This window comes from Anopheles stephensi, chromosome 2 (assembly GCF_013141755.1).
Source record: "Anopheles stephensi strain Indian chromosome 2, UCI_ANSTEP_V1.0, whole genome shotgun sequence".
NCBI lineage: Eukaryota > Metazoa > Arthropoda > Insecta > Diptera > Culicidae > Anopheles > Anopheles stephensi.
In genome coordinates, this window is record NC_050202.1 from 40,170,606 (window position 1) to 40,187,200 (window position 16,595).

The 16,595-nt window shown below is 48.2% G+C and overlaps 1 protein-coding gene across 1 annotated transcript in view; it reads right to left on the reverse strand.

Annotated features, from left to right (window-relative positions):
* LOC118507910 (mucin-5AC-like) overlaps nt 1-16,595 on the reverse strand; it is a 59,216-nt gene that overhangs the window by 1,157 nt on the left and 41,464 nt on the right. Inside the window, exon 3 of the mRNA XM_036047202.1 lies at nt 39-8,524. Coding sequence (XP_035903095.1) covers nt 39-8,524 — 8,486 coding nt within the window. The remainder of the gene's footprint in view (nt 1-38; nt 8,525-16,595) is intronic.

Here is a 16,595-nt window from a genome sequence, read left to right on the forward strand (position 1 = left end):
CTTGATGTCGTGTTCTCACGAATTCGCGCAATACTCACTACTGGCAGCTGACGCGTGTTTCGGAGCTGCGATCGCAGGTTAGCCGCCTTGCAACGGTCGTCGCTCTCGGCCGGTTCCGTACACTGTGTTCGGTCCTCCTGATAGACGGTATCGTTTGGACAGCTAAACACGACGATGCTGTAGTCGTAGCTGTTCGCCTTCTCGGTACACTGGTAGAACAGGTTGCAGTTCTTCGGGTGTCGTTTGAATCCAGTCGGACAAACGAAACGGTCCTGATCTTCATCGACCGGTGGGCAGGAGCTCTGGCAACCGGCAGGACACTCCTGGGCAGCGGGTTCCGTTGACGACTCCATGCCCTCGGTCGTTTGCTCCTGGCCGGCGGACTCGGTAGTCATTTCTGACTGACCCATGGTGGTCGTCTCTTGCTCGCCACCGGCGGCTGTGGTAGATTCTTGTGGGGCCATCGTCGTCGTTTCTTGTGCGGGCATCGTAGTAGATTCTTGTGCAGCCATCGTAGTGGTCTCCTGCGCAGCCATCGTCGTGGTCTCCTGAGCACCCATCGTGGTGGATTCTTGAGCAGCCATAGTGGTCGTCTCCTGAGCACCCATCGTGGTGGATTCTTGCGCAGCCATCGTCGTTGTCTCCTGGGCCGCCATTGTCGTTGTCTCCTGAGCAGCCATCGTGGTCGTCTCCGACGATGCAGCCGCCGTTGTAGTTTCCTGCGATGCTTCAGTCGTCATGGCAGCTTCGGTCGTTTCCTGGGTGGCTCCCTCCGTGGTGGTGGTCATCATTTGTGGCTGTCCGGTGGTAGTTTCTTCCTTCGGGGCGGCCGTCGTCTCGGAGCTTGCGGAATCGGTTGTCGTCTCCTGCTGACCGCTGGCCGCGGTCGTTGCTTCCGTTTGCTGTGCTGTCGTCATTTGGGCGGCGGCTTCGGTCGTCGAGCCTGGCTCTTCTGTAACAGAGGTGGTGGATTCAGCGGTCGATTCGGTCGTTTCCGCGGGGGCAGATTTGGAGCAATTGCGGGGCGGCTGGACACTGTCCTCGTGGTTGCAGGTATTTACAGCGGGATCCCAAATGGTACCGTCGGGGCAGTCGAAGTGAAAGACGGAGAAGTTTTCACCCATCCCGTCCCAGTCCACGCAGCGGTAGAACTTGGTACAGTCGTCCGGGTTGGGGAAGTATCCAGCCTCCGTGCAGTTCACTTGCGTGTTGGAGGATGAAGAAGCTTTCATGCGCTCGGTGGTGGTGGATTCGGACGAGGATTGCATGCTTTGGGTGGTGGTGGTTGATGAAGATGATGTTGATGATGATGATGCAGATGTTGATGAAGGTGCGGAGGTTGTGCTTTGTGTAGTGGTAGTGGGTTTTTGGGTAGTGCTAGTGGATGTAGAAGCGGTTGTTGTGGGGGATTGTGTGGTAGTGGTGGTAGTAGTGGAGGAAGCAGTGGTTGATGTGGCTGTAGTAGTAGTGGTAGTGGTAGTGGTTGTTGTCGATGATGATTGTGTTTGGTTAGTGTTATTGCTAGTGTTACCTGTCTGTCCGCCGCACATTTCAACAACATTCTCATGATTACATGTCTGCAGTGCCTGATCCCAGGCGGTACCTTCGCCGCACGTGAAATCATACTTATTGTATCCACCCTTGCCGTTGTCCACACACCGGTAGAACTTGCGACAATCGTCCGGATTACCCATGAAACCTTCCTCAGTACATTCGCCCGAGGAAGGCGAGCCGCCCATCGTGGTGGTCTGCTGAGCACTTTCGGTGGTGGTCATCTCACTGTTAGCCGTTGTGGTCGTTTCCTGGCCCTGTGCAGTTGTCATTTCGGATGCCATTTCGCTGGATGTGGTCGTTTCCTGTCCACTAGCCGTGGTAGTAGTCGTTTCCTGTGCCGATGGAGCAGCCGTAGTCGAATCGCTCGTTGTGGTGGTAGTTTCTTGACTGGCCTCTGTCGTAGTTGTTTGTTGTTCCGTCGGAGCCGTAGTGGTTGTTTCTTGCGCGGTAGTCGTCGTCGTCATGTCTTGTCGGGAAGTTGTAGTCTCTTGTCCGGTGGTAGTACCTTCTGTTTGAGCTGGCGTCGTAGATGCGTCTGTTGCTGCTGTCGTTGTACCATCGCTAGCGCCCGTCGTCATGTCCGTACCGGAAGGCTCCGGTTCTGGTTCCGGTGGACGATCGGCACCACAGTTGGGAATTTCGTACTCATAGTTGCAGGCCTGTTTGCTTTCATCCCAGCCAGTTCCCTCTGAGCAAGTGAACTCGTACTTCGTGTAACCTCCCTTGCCGTTGTCGACACAGCGGTAAAACATCTTGCAATTGGTCGGATGGGGCTTAAATCCTTCCGAATCGCATCCTTCCGAGGAGGGCATGGTTGATGTTTCGGTAGCACCTGCAGGAGTAGTGGACGAATCGCCCGCCTCAGTAGTCGTTGTCTGGCTCTGTGCTTCGGTCATCTGACTCTGCCCTTCTGTCGTCTGTTCTTGTGCATTTGCATTCGTTGACTCTCCCTTGGAAGCTTCTGTCGTTTGTTCCTGAGCGGCGGACGTCGTTTCCTCCTTTGCCGCTTCGGTAGTCGAAGCGGAATCGGGTGAGGCTGTTGTACTGCTGGCACTGCTGCTCGTTGTTCCCGGACTAGCCGCGTCCGTAGCACCCGTGGTAAGCGATTCCGGTTCCAGACTACTCATCGACTGCTCCGTCGTGCTTGGCATCGATTCGGCGGTGGTCGATTGTGCTGGTGGAAGGTAGGTATTGCCAGGGCCGGACGAACTACCCGGGTACGGTGAGGAAGCAGTTTCACCTCCAGTCCCACACTTGGAATTTTGGACCGATTGCGGATGGTTGCAGGCAAGAATGTCATTGTCCCAAACAGTACCGGGACCGCAGGTGAACTCGTACCGATCGTATCCTCCCTTGCCGTTATCGACGCATCGATAAAACTTCTTGCAGTTGGAGGGATGTTCCATAAATCCTTCCTGCTCGCATACACCGTTGCTTCCGGCGGGTACTGAGGGCGATTGGGTGGTGGTGGTAGTTTGCTGCTGGCACGGTGGAACTGTGGTGGACTGTTGTCCTGCTGAAGTTGACTCTGCGGGACCATTTGTTCCGTTCGATTGATTTGGTCCATCGGGTCCATTGGGTCCATTTGGCCCATTTGGTCCATTGGGTCCATTAGGTCCATTGGGTCCTTCAGATCCATCAGGTCCATCGGGACCATTGGGTCCATCAGGTCCATCGGGACCATTGGGTCCATCAGGTCCATTAGGTCCATCTGGTCCATCAGGTCCGTTGGGGCCATTAGGTCCACCTGGTCCATTTGGTCCGTTAGGTCCATCTGGTCCATTAGATCCATTGTTCGATCCATCAGGTCCGTTCGGTCCATTGCTTGATCCATCAGGTCCGTTCGGTCCATTGCTTGATCCATCAGGTCCATTTGGTCCATTGCTTGATCCATCTGGACCGTTAGATCCATTGTTCGATCCATCAGGTCCATTTGGTCCATTGCTTGATCCATCAGGTCCATTCGGTCCATTGCTTGATCCATCAGGCCCGTTGGAGCCGTTGGGTCCATCAGGTCCACCGGCAGGTCCACTAGGTCCATTTGGTCCGCTTCCTGCGCCATCAGGTCCATTTGGACCACCCTGAGTACTACCTTGAGGTCCCGATGCTGGTCCTTGCCCATTCGCCTTACCGCACCGTCCATCCTGTACAGCCCAATCGTGATTACAGCTGCCAGCATTATCATCCCAAACGGTTCCATCTCCACAGCGGAACTCGTAGCGCGTAAATTGCCCGTTACCATTCGACACGCAACGGTAGAACTTCTTACAATCATTATGATCACCCATGAATCCGTCCTCAGTGCAGGCAGGGGCAGCACCAGACCCGGACGGCGCTTGGCTGGTGGTAGAGCCGGAGCTTGCCGCACTTCCGGTGGTTGGTCGCTGCGTAGTGCTGGACGGTTGTGCTGAAGAAGAGAGAGTGGTTGTGGACTGAGTACTTGACATAACGATCGTCGTGAGCATTGTGGTGGTTTGTGTAGATGGTTGTGGTGTTGTTGTGATTGTGGTTTCTTCAGACGAAGATGCGGTGGTAGATTGTGTAGTGTGTACTGTTGTTTGTGTAGACGTTGGTGCTTGGGTGATGGGTTCCTCAGAGCTCGAAGCAGGAGCCGAAGACATCGTGGTAGGTGTTTGTGTTGTTGTGGGTTCTGTTGTGGTTGTGTTCTCTTGTGTAGTGTTCGTTTCTGTAGGAGCTGGTGTGGATTGTGTGCTGGTGGCCTCCTCTGTCGAAGGTGGCGTAGACGTGTTGGATTCTTCCGTGACCGTGGTAAGGGATTCGGTGCTGGGCTGTTGAGGCTCGGTGGTCACCTGTTCCTGTGTGCTAGAGGATTGTGTAGTGGATTGTTGTGTAGTGGGTTTGTTTGTGTTGTTGTGTGGCATGTGTTGTGTTGTTTCTGGGGTAAGAGTGGTAATAGGTTGTGTAGATTCAGGTGACTCATCGGTTGTGGTTGTTTCAACTGGGGCTGTTTGTGTGGGTGAAGATGTTTCGGAACTTGCACCCGGTGTAGTTTCCGGGCTAGATTCTGGTGTTGTGTTCATGGGGGATTGTGTGACTGTTGTTTCTGATACTTGTGTTGGTGTGGTTTGTGACTGTGTGCTCTGAGCCTCTGTGGTAGACGCTTGTGTAGTGGTGGATTGAACACTGGACGTGACAGGTTCCTCCGTGGTAGAAGCTTGCATTGTGGACGATTCCGTAGCGGTGCTACTGGTTGTGAGTGTTTGTGTGGTAGTACTAGCGGCGGTGCTAGTTGTGACTTGAATGGTATCGGTTGGCGTAGATGTCGCGTTATCAGGGGACTGAGTGGAGGAAACTTCTTCCGTAGACGACGGAGCATCCGTAGAGGAGGACGTTGATGGTTCAGCAGTAGTCGTTTGTACTGATGTAGAAGTAGTAGTAGGTTCAGTAGTTGGTGCAATAGTAGTAGACACAGTCGTTGTCGTGGAAACAGGGTCAGCTGTTGCAGCAACAGTAGTAGCCTCCGTGGTCGTTGTGGTAGCAGCCTCAGTAGTTGGAGCAACAGTAGTAGACGCAGTTGTTGACGTTATAACAGGTTCAGTTGTCGTCATGGTAGCAGGCTCAGTAGTTGGAGCAACAGTTGAAGATGCAGCTGTCGTCGTCGGTTGAGCAGTTGTTGAAGTAGTAGTTATAACTTCGGGAGTTACGGTAGTGGTCGTTGTGGGTATTGTAGAACTTGATACTGCAGGAGCTTCCGTAGATGGCTGTTGTAGAGTAACAGTGGTAGCAGTAGCAGGGCTCTGGCCATTGTTGTTCTGATTTCCAGCATTCTGTTGATTGCTTTCATCGATTTGATTTGATCCGGAAGATGATGATGTCTGGCCGCTTTGGTTGTTGGAGCTTTGATTTGAACTGTTGTTGTTGCTCGACTGGCTATTTTGATTGTCGGTATTACTGCTGGACATACTGTTCTGATTATTGCTACTCTGCTGCTGATTCGATTGGTTCTGGTTATTGTTAGAGCTTTGGTTTTGCATACTTTGTCCTTGCCCTTGGTTCTGATTGTTTTGTTGACTGTTTGAGTTACTGCTGGAGCCTTGGTTGTTACTACTTTGATTGTTCGATTGTTGATTTTGGCCTTGATTATTGCTACTTTGTCCTTGATTTTGATTGTTTGTTTGCTGGTTTTGTCCCTGATTTTGATTGCTCCATTGGTTGTTACTGCTGGAACCCTGATTCTGATTGTTAGACTGTTGGTTCTGTCCCTGGTGCTGATTGTTCCACTGGTTGTTACTGTTTTGCCCTTGATTCTGGTTGTTTGACTCTTGATTCTGTCCCTGGCCTTGATTACTCCACTGATTGGTACTGGAAGAGTTTTGAGTTTGCATACTCGTCTGCTGACTTTCGCTCTGGCTTTGATTGTTCCATTGGGTATTGCTGAAGGACTGTTGATTTTGATTGTTCTCTTGGTTGTTTTGACCTTGATTATTGTTGGTCCACTGGTTATTGCTTCCTTGGCTATTTTGGCCTTGATTATTGTTGTTCCACTGGTTGTTGCTACTTTGACCTTGATTCTGATTGCTTCCTTGGCTGTTTTGACCTTGATTCTGATTGTTCCACTGGTTATTGCTTCCTTGGCTATTTTGGCCTTGATTATTGTTGTTCCACTGGTTGTTGCTACTTTGACCTTGATTCTGAGAGCTTCCTTGGTTATTTTGACCCTGATTTTGGCTGCTCCACTGATTGTTATTATTTTGGCCTTGATTCTGCGAGCTTCCTTGATTATTTTGACCTTGGCTGTTGTTGTTCCACTGGTTGTTGCTACTTTGACCTTGATTCTGATTGCTTCCTTGGCTGTTTTGACCTTGATTCTGATTGTTCCACTGGTTATTTTGACTTTGATTCTGATTATTCCATTGGTTATTGCTTCCTTGGCTATTTTGGCCTTGATTATTGTTGTTCCACTGGTTGTTGCTACTTTGACCTTGATTCTGAGAGCTTCCTTGGTTATTTTGACCCTGATTTTGGTTGCTCCACTGATTGTTATTATTTTGGCCTTGATTCTGTGAGCTTCCTTGATTATTTTGACCTTGGCTGTTGTTGTTCCACTGGTTGTTGCTACTTTGACCTTGATTCTGATTGCTTCCTTGGCTGCTTTGACCTTGATTTTGATTGTTCCACTGGTTATTTTGACCTTGATTTTGGTTGTTGAACTGATTGTTACTACTCTGACCTTGGTTTTGATTGTTCCACTGGTTATTTTGACCTTGACTATTATTATTCCATTGGTTACTACTACTTTCACCTTGATTTTGATTGTTCCACTGGTTATTTTGACCTTGATTTTGATTGTTGAACTGATTGTTACTACTCTGACCTTGGTTTTGATTGTTCCACTGGTTATTTTGACCTTGACTGTTATTATTCCATTGGTTACTACTACTTTGGCCTTGATTTTGATTGTTCCACTGGTTATTCTGACCCTGATTTTGATTGTTAGATTGGTTGCTGCCACTTTGACCCTGATTCTGATTGTTCCACTGGTTATTCTGGCCCTGATTCTGGTTGTTCCATTGGTTATTGCCTCCTGATCCCTGATTCTGATTTTGCCACTGACCGTTGGAGCCTTGGTTCCATTGGTTGTTGCTGTTTTGTCCTTGATTCTGGTTATTCCACTGGTTGTTTTGCCCCTGATTCTGATTATTCCACTGATTGTTGTTGTTTTGACCTTGGTTTTGATTATTCCATTGGCCATTTTGTCCTTGATTCTGATTGCTCCACTGATTGTTGTTGTTTTGACCTTGGTTTTGATTATTCCATTGGCCATTTTGTCCTTGATTCTGATTGCTCCACTGATTGTTGCTGTTTTGACCTTGGTTTTGATTATTCCATTGGCCATTTTGTCCTTGATTCTGATTACTCCACTGATTGTTGTTGTTTTGACCTTGGTTTTCATTCTGCCACTGATTGCTCGACCCTTGATTCTGGTTATTCCACTGATTGTTGCCACCGGATCCTTGGTTCTGATTGTTCCATTGTCCACCCGATCCTTGATTATTCCATTGTCCGTTACCGCCGGAACTGCTGGAACTGGAGCTACTACTACTGCTACTACTACTACTGCTGCTAGAACTGCTCGAACTGCTCGAACTGCTCTGTATATTGTTTGACCCCTGCCCATTGTTACCTTGCATGAAAGTGGTCATATTGCTGTAGTTGCTCATTTGACTTGCCGCCGATGCTTGTGAGCTGGTCGTGTTGGTAGTGATCCCGTTCTGGGTCATCGAACCACTGGCTTGTGTCATATTTCTATCCATCGAGGCGTTCGACTGGCTAAACAACTGTTGATTGACGATGTAATCGCTTTGAGAGATTTGCGTACACCGGTCCACGACACTCGCATGGTTACAGGAACCGATCTGGTCATCCCACACGGTACCTTCACCGCAGCGGAATGGAAGCTTCTCGAAGCTACCGTCCGCGCGGGAAATGCACCGGTAAAACACTTGACAATCGTTCCTGTCGCCAACGAAGCCTTCCTCATCGCACGGCACTCCATCGTCTACAATCGGTTTTTTGTCCTCTTTCTCTGTCCCCTGCGAGCTCCCGGCGGGTTCATTACCTTCCGAATTTACACTGTTTTCGGCGTCCCCGTTTTGCTCGAGATCTCCGTTACCCATCGCCATCGGTTCCTGCTCGTTCTGCTCCATCGCCTGCGGTTCGGGTTCCGCCGGTGCGGCCGGTTCCGGCTCGGGTGCTGCCGGTTCGGGTTCCGGTGCTGGGCCGTATCCGCCATCACCTCCGTCGATTTCGTTGCCCGTTTCGCGACACTCTTCCCGCTCCGAGTCGCGCGGATGTACACACACATTTTCGGCCATAGAAAACACGGTTCCCGGTCCGCAGCGGAATTTGTAGGCCGTCAGATTATCGCCTTCCTGCACGCAACGATAGAACACGGCGCAGTCGTTGGGATCAACGGCGAAACCTTCCTGCTGACATTGGAATTTAGCAGCTGTAAAAGAAGGGGCAAAAGAGGCAGAAATTAGGGAAATGAAAATATTTATTGAAATATGGTTGAAACGGTTCAATTGGATCAACCGCCGACAGTGAATTGATTGTAATTTCAATATTAATGTACTATTCACCATCCAGTCAAACATCAATCGCGCATTTGTGCATCAGTAAGTGATAGATAGATATTCCCTCCTTGGGGTAATAAATCATTTACTGCAAGCTCCATCATCCATTTTCCACTGGCCATTCTTTCGCCCTGAAGTTCCTGTGCCCTGAGGGCGTATTGAGCGGGTGTCAGCATCGTCATACACCGACACCACGGCAGACTGATGGTGGCCAAACCATCCTCAAGCAGGGATCGTGGGAAATGGAATGCTGCGCTTCACATTGCATTGCACTTGCTCTCCCGAAGCTGGTCAAACGATTGGGCGGCCAGAAGCACGAACCGGCCCCAGAAGCGTTCGAAAGTTTTCTCAATTAACGCTCAAGAAGTTCAATAAAAAGCAGATGAATGTACTCCAGCTCTGTCGTAGCTGGCCCCACACGAAAGAGTTTTCTAATTGCATCGGATCACACTCGCAACTCGTCAGTAAAAGCAAAGAACCCCACTTTAGCAAAAAGTTGGACTCGCTCGCTCGCTTGCCTCCTCGAACTCGAAAGGATGCAGCGGTAAGGCGCGCAGGCAGCTCAAAAAAAAAAAAAAAACACAGCCGATCGCACAATGGCCGTGATGGTGTCGATGAAAAGTGTAATTGATTTCCTTCACCCATTCGCCCATCGGTTTCATTCGTTTTGTTCCAGAGCGCGAAGTTTGGTTTCGCATTTCGATCGATTTGCCGGATGGATGGATGGCAAGGTACAGCGGATCGGTGACACAGGAAAGGGCAGCGGAGGTGGGGGGGGGGGGGGTTCTGATGCCGGGCGCTCGATGGCTTAAACGTAACGCAAACACCTATCTCAGGTGCTGTCAGCGCGAACAAGATTATCCCTTTATAACAGTCAATAAATCAGCCGCTGAAAAAGGGACTCGACAAGGCCGACGCTGGGTGTTTTTTGAGCTGCTGGCGCGCGTCTTCGCGTTCTCTCGGTTCTTCTATTTCACTCGGGATGGCATATCGGTGGAGATAGGAAATGCTGTTGCACGTTTCGCGGTCTAACTCGTGCCTCTTAGCGAGCCCAGTCGTTTATTTATGCGTTCGAAACACGATAAACCTAATTGGATGTCATCTTTGGATTTTCCATCATCAAGCGATAGCTTGCCTCGCGCTTGCCCTGGGAGGAGAGCTGATGATGGAGGCAATTTCGTAACGGATCAGTTCCTACGATAGATTCCATTTCTTGATACACTCTCTTCCACAGACCACCGCGTGCGCCAGCGATCTCGGCCAGCTCCGTGTAATAAAGAGACCAAACATTGCTGCACTTAAATTACGACCCACGACGTTAGAAGAAAAATGCACCCACTTCCACATCGATACCCCAGTGTCCGTTCGAGCTGGGGTAGGGGAGTAGAAAAAATCTACTCCAACACCTTAACCGACACCGGCAACCGGTTCCGGTTGCAGGACAGTACGCTGACACTACCGGGCAGGCAGATTAGCGATTGATTAAAGCGTTTCAATCTGCATAAATTTACACCTCATTATGTTGACCGGTAGCGCGGTGCAGAAAGTGTAAATCGAGTCTCATTTAGCGCGATAAGGTGTGACAAGGTGTTTAGATAATGGGCGCGGTGGGGTGGGCGCCCGGCCAGAGCAAGACAACTTGAGAGATTGAGAGATTAGAATAATTGAACGCGCTTGCGTCTCATTGAGGAGCGGACTGCGTGCTGTTTTTTTTTGTCCCTCCGCTTCTTTGCGATGATGTGAAGCGGCAGACAATAGGCGACACCTATTCCATCTGACCGCGAAACCGAGTGGCGCGATCCTTGAGCCTATTTTGCATCACCGGCTTAAGCAGCCTAGCGTGGGGCAAACAAAAGCGACCAGAGTGAATAGGGGGCTACAAAAAAAAAAAACGAGCTAGAATATACAGCGAGACCCACCCCAAATGGGTCTAATTTAATCGAAACGGGCAGAATTCCTCAGAGGGAACTACGGGTGGCGACAGGCGGCCCACATCTATTTGAAAGTGCGAATGCATGAAATTGAATTTTCCACATGGTTGTGTAGCGTTGTTGTTGTTGTTGTTGTGCGGGGGAAAGCAATTGTTGCTTGCAAATGGGTGGCATCCCCAGCAACAGCACGAGCAACGATTAGAAAAACCGGAAACCCTGTTCGGAAAATGGTTCCTCCGGTTGCGTTGGACTTTGGAGTGAAGTGGGAAAAACCCCCCACAACCTACCTATCCAAAATGTATGCCTCGCTCGCGGTGGGCTTCAGCATTAGGCGAAATTGAGTTCGATGTTATTTTGTTTTTGCTTCCCTTTTTTCCCGTTTTGTGTATGCCAAAGTTGCTCACGTTATCATATCGCTTATGTTCGGTAAGTCAGTCCCCCGGTGGTACGCCGAAGGGTAGAAAAAGTTTTAATTTGCCCCCATTTGGCGGAACAATTCGGCGGCGGATGATTTGGATTTTTGGAGTATATGCGGCAAGTATTACACAAATTCAATTGCGTGCACTTGTGCCGATTCCGAAATAGGAAAACCCATGCCTGGCTTATTTTCTTCCACACAAAATTGCAAAAGGAAAAGGATTTGAGGAAGATTGGCGCATGTAATTTGATTGCCCGCTGTCGTTTGTCGTGCTGTGGGGTGGCCAAGACGCTCGCAGTTTGTGGCGTTGGCGAATGCAATTTTCTTTCCTTAGCTATTGCGTGGAAACACATTTCCTTTAAAACCGCAAACAAACGACACGATGACATGCACGCGGAACCGGTGAAACCGGTAGGGCCGGAAGCGTATTTATCATGCCCGAAAGTCGCTTCAAACTTCAGCCACGATCGGGGCACAGTTTTGCTTGGTGCAAATGTTTGCAGGCGATGAAAAGCTCTCCAGGACAAGAAGGGAAAACGAACGTTACATCATTTGTTTACGACACAGTGGTACGCGCTGGCTCGAGCTCGGTCTAAAGCCGTCGTCGCTGGGTCGAAAAGTGGAGGGACTTGTGAGAGGGGGAAAAAACATAAAAAAGCAAATAAATAAAAACATACGCAAAACAATGAGAGCGATGTAAATAAAGACGTTTCATTTCCAGATTCTGAGGACGGCTGGATGGCACATCTGTCAAAAAGTTTCTCGCGAATGGGTGCGAGAGTATGGCAGGACGGGGAACAATTTCTCACCAGCATTAAATCATAATACCAAAGCAGTAGCAGTAGCAGCAGCAACAGAAGCTTATTGCTGGCTTAGCGAATCCCGGAGTCGGAAGGCACGACAATCAAACGTCCTGTACCGTGCTTCCGCACAATTCCGCGATTTCGCCATCTTCCGGCTATGGTGGTGGTGGTGGTGATGTCCGCGTCGGTTCCGGCCGCTCCTCGCCAGCTGGTTAAATTTCCCACGGACCCTTCCTCCCTATCACCCCCTCCCCCTGCGCCCACCCTCCTCCATCCTCCCGAAAACTCGGTGCTCGGTGCTTGTAATCCGTTCCGGCCGGGAGCGTTTCCGCTCATTGGGATGATTTTCAAGTGCGCGCGCGATCTTCCGCTCGTTTCGCGGACTCCTGCTGCACAACCGGGTATGCAAGATAAATTGCAGCGATATTGCGCTGCAAAGGAAATGAAACAAAAACACGAGTATCTAAAGCAGTGTACTTAATTCTTGTTCCTGCCGTGCTTGCATGCTTTTTTTTGTTGCTTTGCTTTACATCGGGCGGAAAACTGTAAAACTTCATCATAAACGAAACTCGCGGCGTTACCGGAATGCTTTTTCGGTATCGACGGGGCAGGGTTTTGGCACCATTCATTTGATGCGAATTTATCGATGGAATCAACTATCGTAACTTTTTTTGTTTATAATTTGTAATACTGCTTTTCTCATTTTATTAGGAGTTATTAATGGTTAGTAGAGTGAGGGCTGAACTTATTGTTGTCTTGTTGTCTTAGTGTTGTAGTGTTGACAGACGTTGAGCAAACGTTCGTTTTAGTGAAGAGAAGCTTTTTAATTTTTACTCCTTTACTTGCAAAAGGTCGTCCGATAAATAGTTTCCCATTGATGATAAGGTATTCCGATGGAGGCGACCCAAATGCTACTGATCGCTACAGAGATCGGTAGGAAATCGACTCATTATCATAAAAAAATGCACATGCGCCGAATTACCTGTTGCATCTGAATTCCGTTTGAATGGTTACTCAGACACCTGCATAAAAGATTAGCAGCGATAAAGCCTATTGGATTATTCGTCATTTTGTCCTGGATTTAAATTATCGGAAAATACTGTGAGGTGCCTTGAATCTTTTGCCTTATATAGCTGCTGTAAAATTCGGAACGAAATGAGTCAAGATGTGCCCTATCCCAACGATATCCCAAGGTATAAATTACTGGCACAGGGACAAACTTATTATACGAACAAGTTTATAATTGTCATTGTAGGCCCAAATCAATTGCTTATGCTTTGACCATATTTTACACAACAGACTTGATCTTACAGATAATGGATCGCTAGGACACAAGCACTAAAAATCCTTTAAAGCATTCTATCGCAACATTCGTAATTTAAATTACGTTGATTGGGTCGACACCCCAAATGGAGTTTAATAAACGTTTGTAATAGCTCGTAGATCGTGGATCGGAGAATTCAGTAGATGTAGTAGATCGTTACACCTTCCGTAAGGCGTACTGTCCGTGATGAAAATTGAAGTCGGAAACCCCTGTGTACTCCGCCCTAAAATTGGTGCGTTAATCCAAAATATGCGCCCGCAACGAGCGGGAGACAGTAATGAAGATTATAATTATTAATTTCTTTCCAACCTCGGATACCAGCGCTTCCCAGAGACACATGACGCTAGTTCTCATAGTGAGCCTCCAGCAGTTCTTCTTGGTTTTGGATGCTGGAGTAGTGCAGTGGAGTAGTAGTCTGGTAATGGAGCGTTCCACCAAACCGGAAAGCAACCGGGCGAGTAAGTTATCAGTGGTAGCTCCTGGTAGCTCCTGGCGCACCCAGTATATTATTGCGGACCATCCGGACCATCCGTTTGCCAGCCCGCGCTGCTGGCGGACCGAAAGACGAAAAGCTTCATTTCGCGGGCGGAAAAGCATCCACAACCGCAAGATGCAAGTATTTCATCTCTCCGACACAAACACACACTCTTACCTCGAGTAGGGCGATGTGCGTGAACATGAGCTAATAACAACTGCACATGCACATTAGCCCGTGCCTGTGCCCTGGTCCTTCGGGTGGTTGTCTGCCGTTGGCGTTGCGCATCCGAGGGAATAAATTATTAAATCTGATTATTTATAATTGTATGATATTATTTATTAGCCCCGGTATCGTGTGACTCGTTCAGATTTATTCACGGCGCACGGTCCCGCCTTCGGCCGGGATCCGCTGCAACCGTCGGACCCCGTCGATGCGAGCGGATGTTTGCGTTCTCAGGGTGTGAAAACTGGCGGAAAATTTACAAGCTTCACACCGGTACGCCCGAGCCAAAAGGCAATCCGGACTGGGGCCGGCCAACTCATCGCCCCACCGACCATTGGCCGGCCTTGTTTCTGGTTACGTTGGCTCGCGTTGGCGTTGGCCCCAGTACCGAACAGGTTCCATCGTGCCATGGTGAACAGAATGGTCAGAAAATGCTTGGCATGTCCGACGTCAGCCTTGCGAAGCGATTATGAGTGCACTTTGACTGGGAATAATTTTCACCCTCTCGGTAAGAGCAGCGCGCTTACAGGATTTGGCACCGGTTCACGACGCTTAGGCTGATGCCGGATGCCGGTGCAACGGTTGTTGTTTCCCACACACACAGAGGATTTCAACGTGCCAGCACGGGCGCACCAGCGCTGGTGTAAATGCACATCAATACAATTTACCCAACCAACGCACACACAGCACGAGCACTTGGGTCTTACCACGTTGCATGCACGCTGCAGCCTAGAACTGTAGCCATTTTAGCGTTGGGTGGACCAGTACCGCAAATCATATAGCCGTCGGTCGACTGATGACCGGTGATTTATTGCTGTTTGTTGGCGGGGGAAATGGTATTTTGATCCGCCAATGTGCATAATAAATCAGTGCAGTTGTGATGGAAAAGGGCAGCCTGGCAGTCGCAGATCGATTTACGGCAAGCGGCCGCAAATGGGCCATAGCTGCGTTGATGATTGTTTATTTTGCGATCATTGTCGGTTCCATCGTTGTGCGCGAGGTCGGGGTGTGCTGGGTAGCATTGTTCGGTGCTTTGTTTAAAATCGATAAAATGTATTCATTGAACTCGGGGTAGTGGATTGAGTGGCGAAAAAAAAACTTGTTCCAAATGGTTGAAGTGTAGTGCATTCGGTTTAATTCAATGGACGGTTTTAGTAAACGAAGGGACTTAGCGGCACAGCGAAGTGCAATTAGGAAAAACGCGCAGTTGCATAGAGTAGAGCATTAATAGGGATGAATTCAACCGGTCCTACGCGGTGACCTGTGGGAGTGACACCGCTCCTTCACAAAGCAGGACCTCAAATCCCATCAGGACCGTGCATCCATAGGAATGCTAGACTCTTTTCTTTATGGTAAAAATAAATGTAGAGAACAGTTATGTGGCCGGCAGGCCTAAAACATTGTTGTGAAGAAGATCAGGATGGTAGAGAGAGAGAGAGAGAGAGAGAGAGAGAGAGATCTTTTGCTAGTATTGTGTATGTATTCTAACGTTCGACGACTGAAACTCTTTATTAGTTTTCTTTATAAACACGTAAAATAACCTCCTAATGATTTACTAGATGTTTATTATTCTATTCAGCATAAAATTTTAGATTTAGATTAACAGGTTTAGTTCGTTTGTTAATAGATTTTGAAAAGTAAGTAAATGTTTTTTTTTATTCGTGAGCCTATTGCTTAAAACTAAATTACAAAAAATAACAAAATTCAGGATAGTTTGTATAATTGATTTAAAGGAATCTAAATAAGCTTCTTATCGACACAAATACCTATTCATTTAATATCGTTAGCTTGCCCTGGGCAGTAACGACACATAACCAAAGTTCGGTTATTTTATTAAAACATTTGTAGCTTTCTCACCCGTAGAGATCGATCTCAAACTCCATCCCGAACGTCATCTCGTACATAAGATTGACTATTGATCTATGGGAAATTTAAGTCAAGGAAACTAGAAATATCAGATTAGGATCTCTCTAGATTGTATTTTATAAAGGCTAAGAAATTACTTATATTTTTTCTAGTTTGACATTCTAGTTTGGTGAACTATGTTTGATTTCGTTCTAACTTAATTAGGACTTTTAAAGTTTAATCCTGTCAAATGTCCAATATGCTATGATGACATCACCGTACAGCTCGTAGTGCTCGTCCCTGTAGCGACTTCTCCATCGTGTTTCCACACAAAAGGGGTCAAAACGCCCTATGTCATCTTCCGCTCGAAGGCGGCATAGAGAAGGCGGAATTCAGATTCCGGCTAAACATTCTAATTTTCTTACGTATGTCATTATAGCCCCAATGACAATGCTTGAAATGTTTACGATACAAAATCCTTTATAACAAAATAATATGACTTCTTCTCCCTTGGTACTACACTTGGGAGAGGTCGTGGCCTTGAGGTTCTATCCCGTTGCTGTATAGACAGACCTGCGTAAGAGCAGACAGGATTTGATACGAGAGAGCTGGCTCCGCTACCACTATCCCAGTGGGCTTGTAGAATAAAAATAGCTGAATCCCTTAAATCTTTCGTCAAAATTTCTACAGAAGTTTTATTTTGAGGACGTTTGCGTATCTCAAGCAAAGCAAGAACCCCAAAACTCCAAACCTTCGGAAGTGAAGTGCAAGTTCATGCAGATGGGTTCCCAATACACCGACCCTTAAATTTTGTGTAATAAAATGACAAAACTTTTAAAACGGCAAACTGACGGCAATGTAAAACTTTGCTCTACCACACCCATGCTTCCCCGTCGAATGAAAAAGTGGAAAACAGCTGAAAA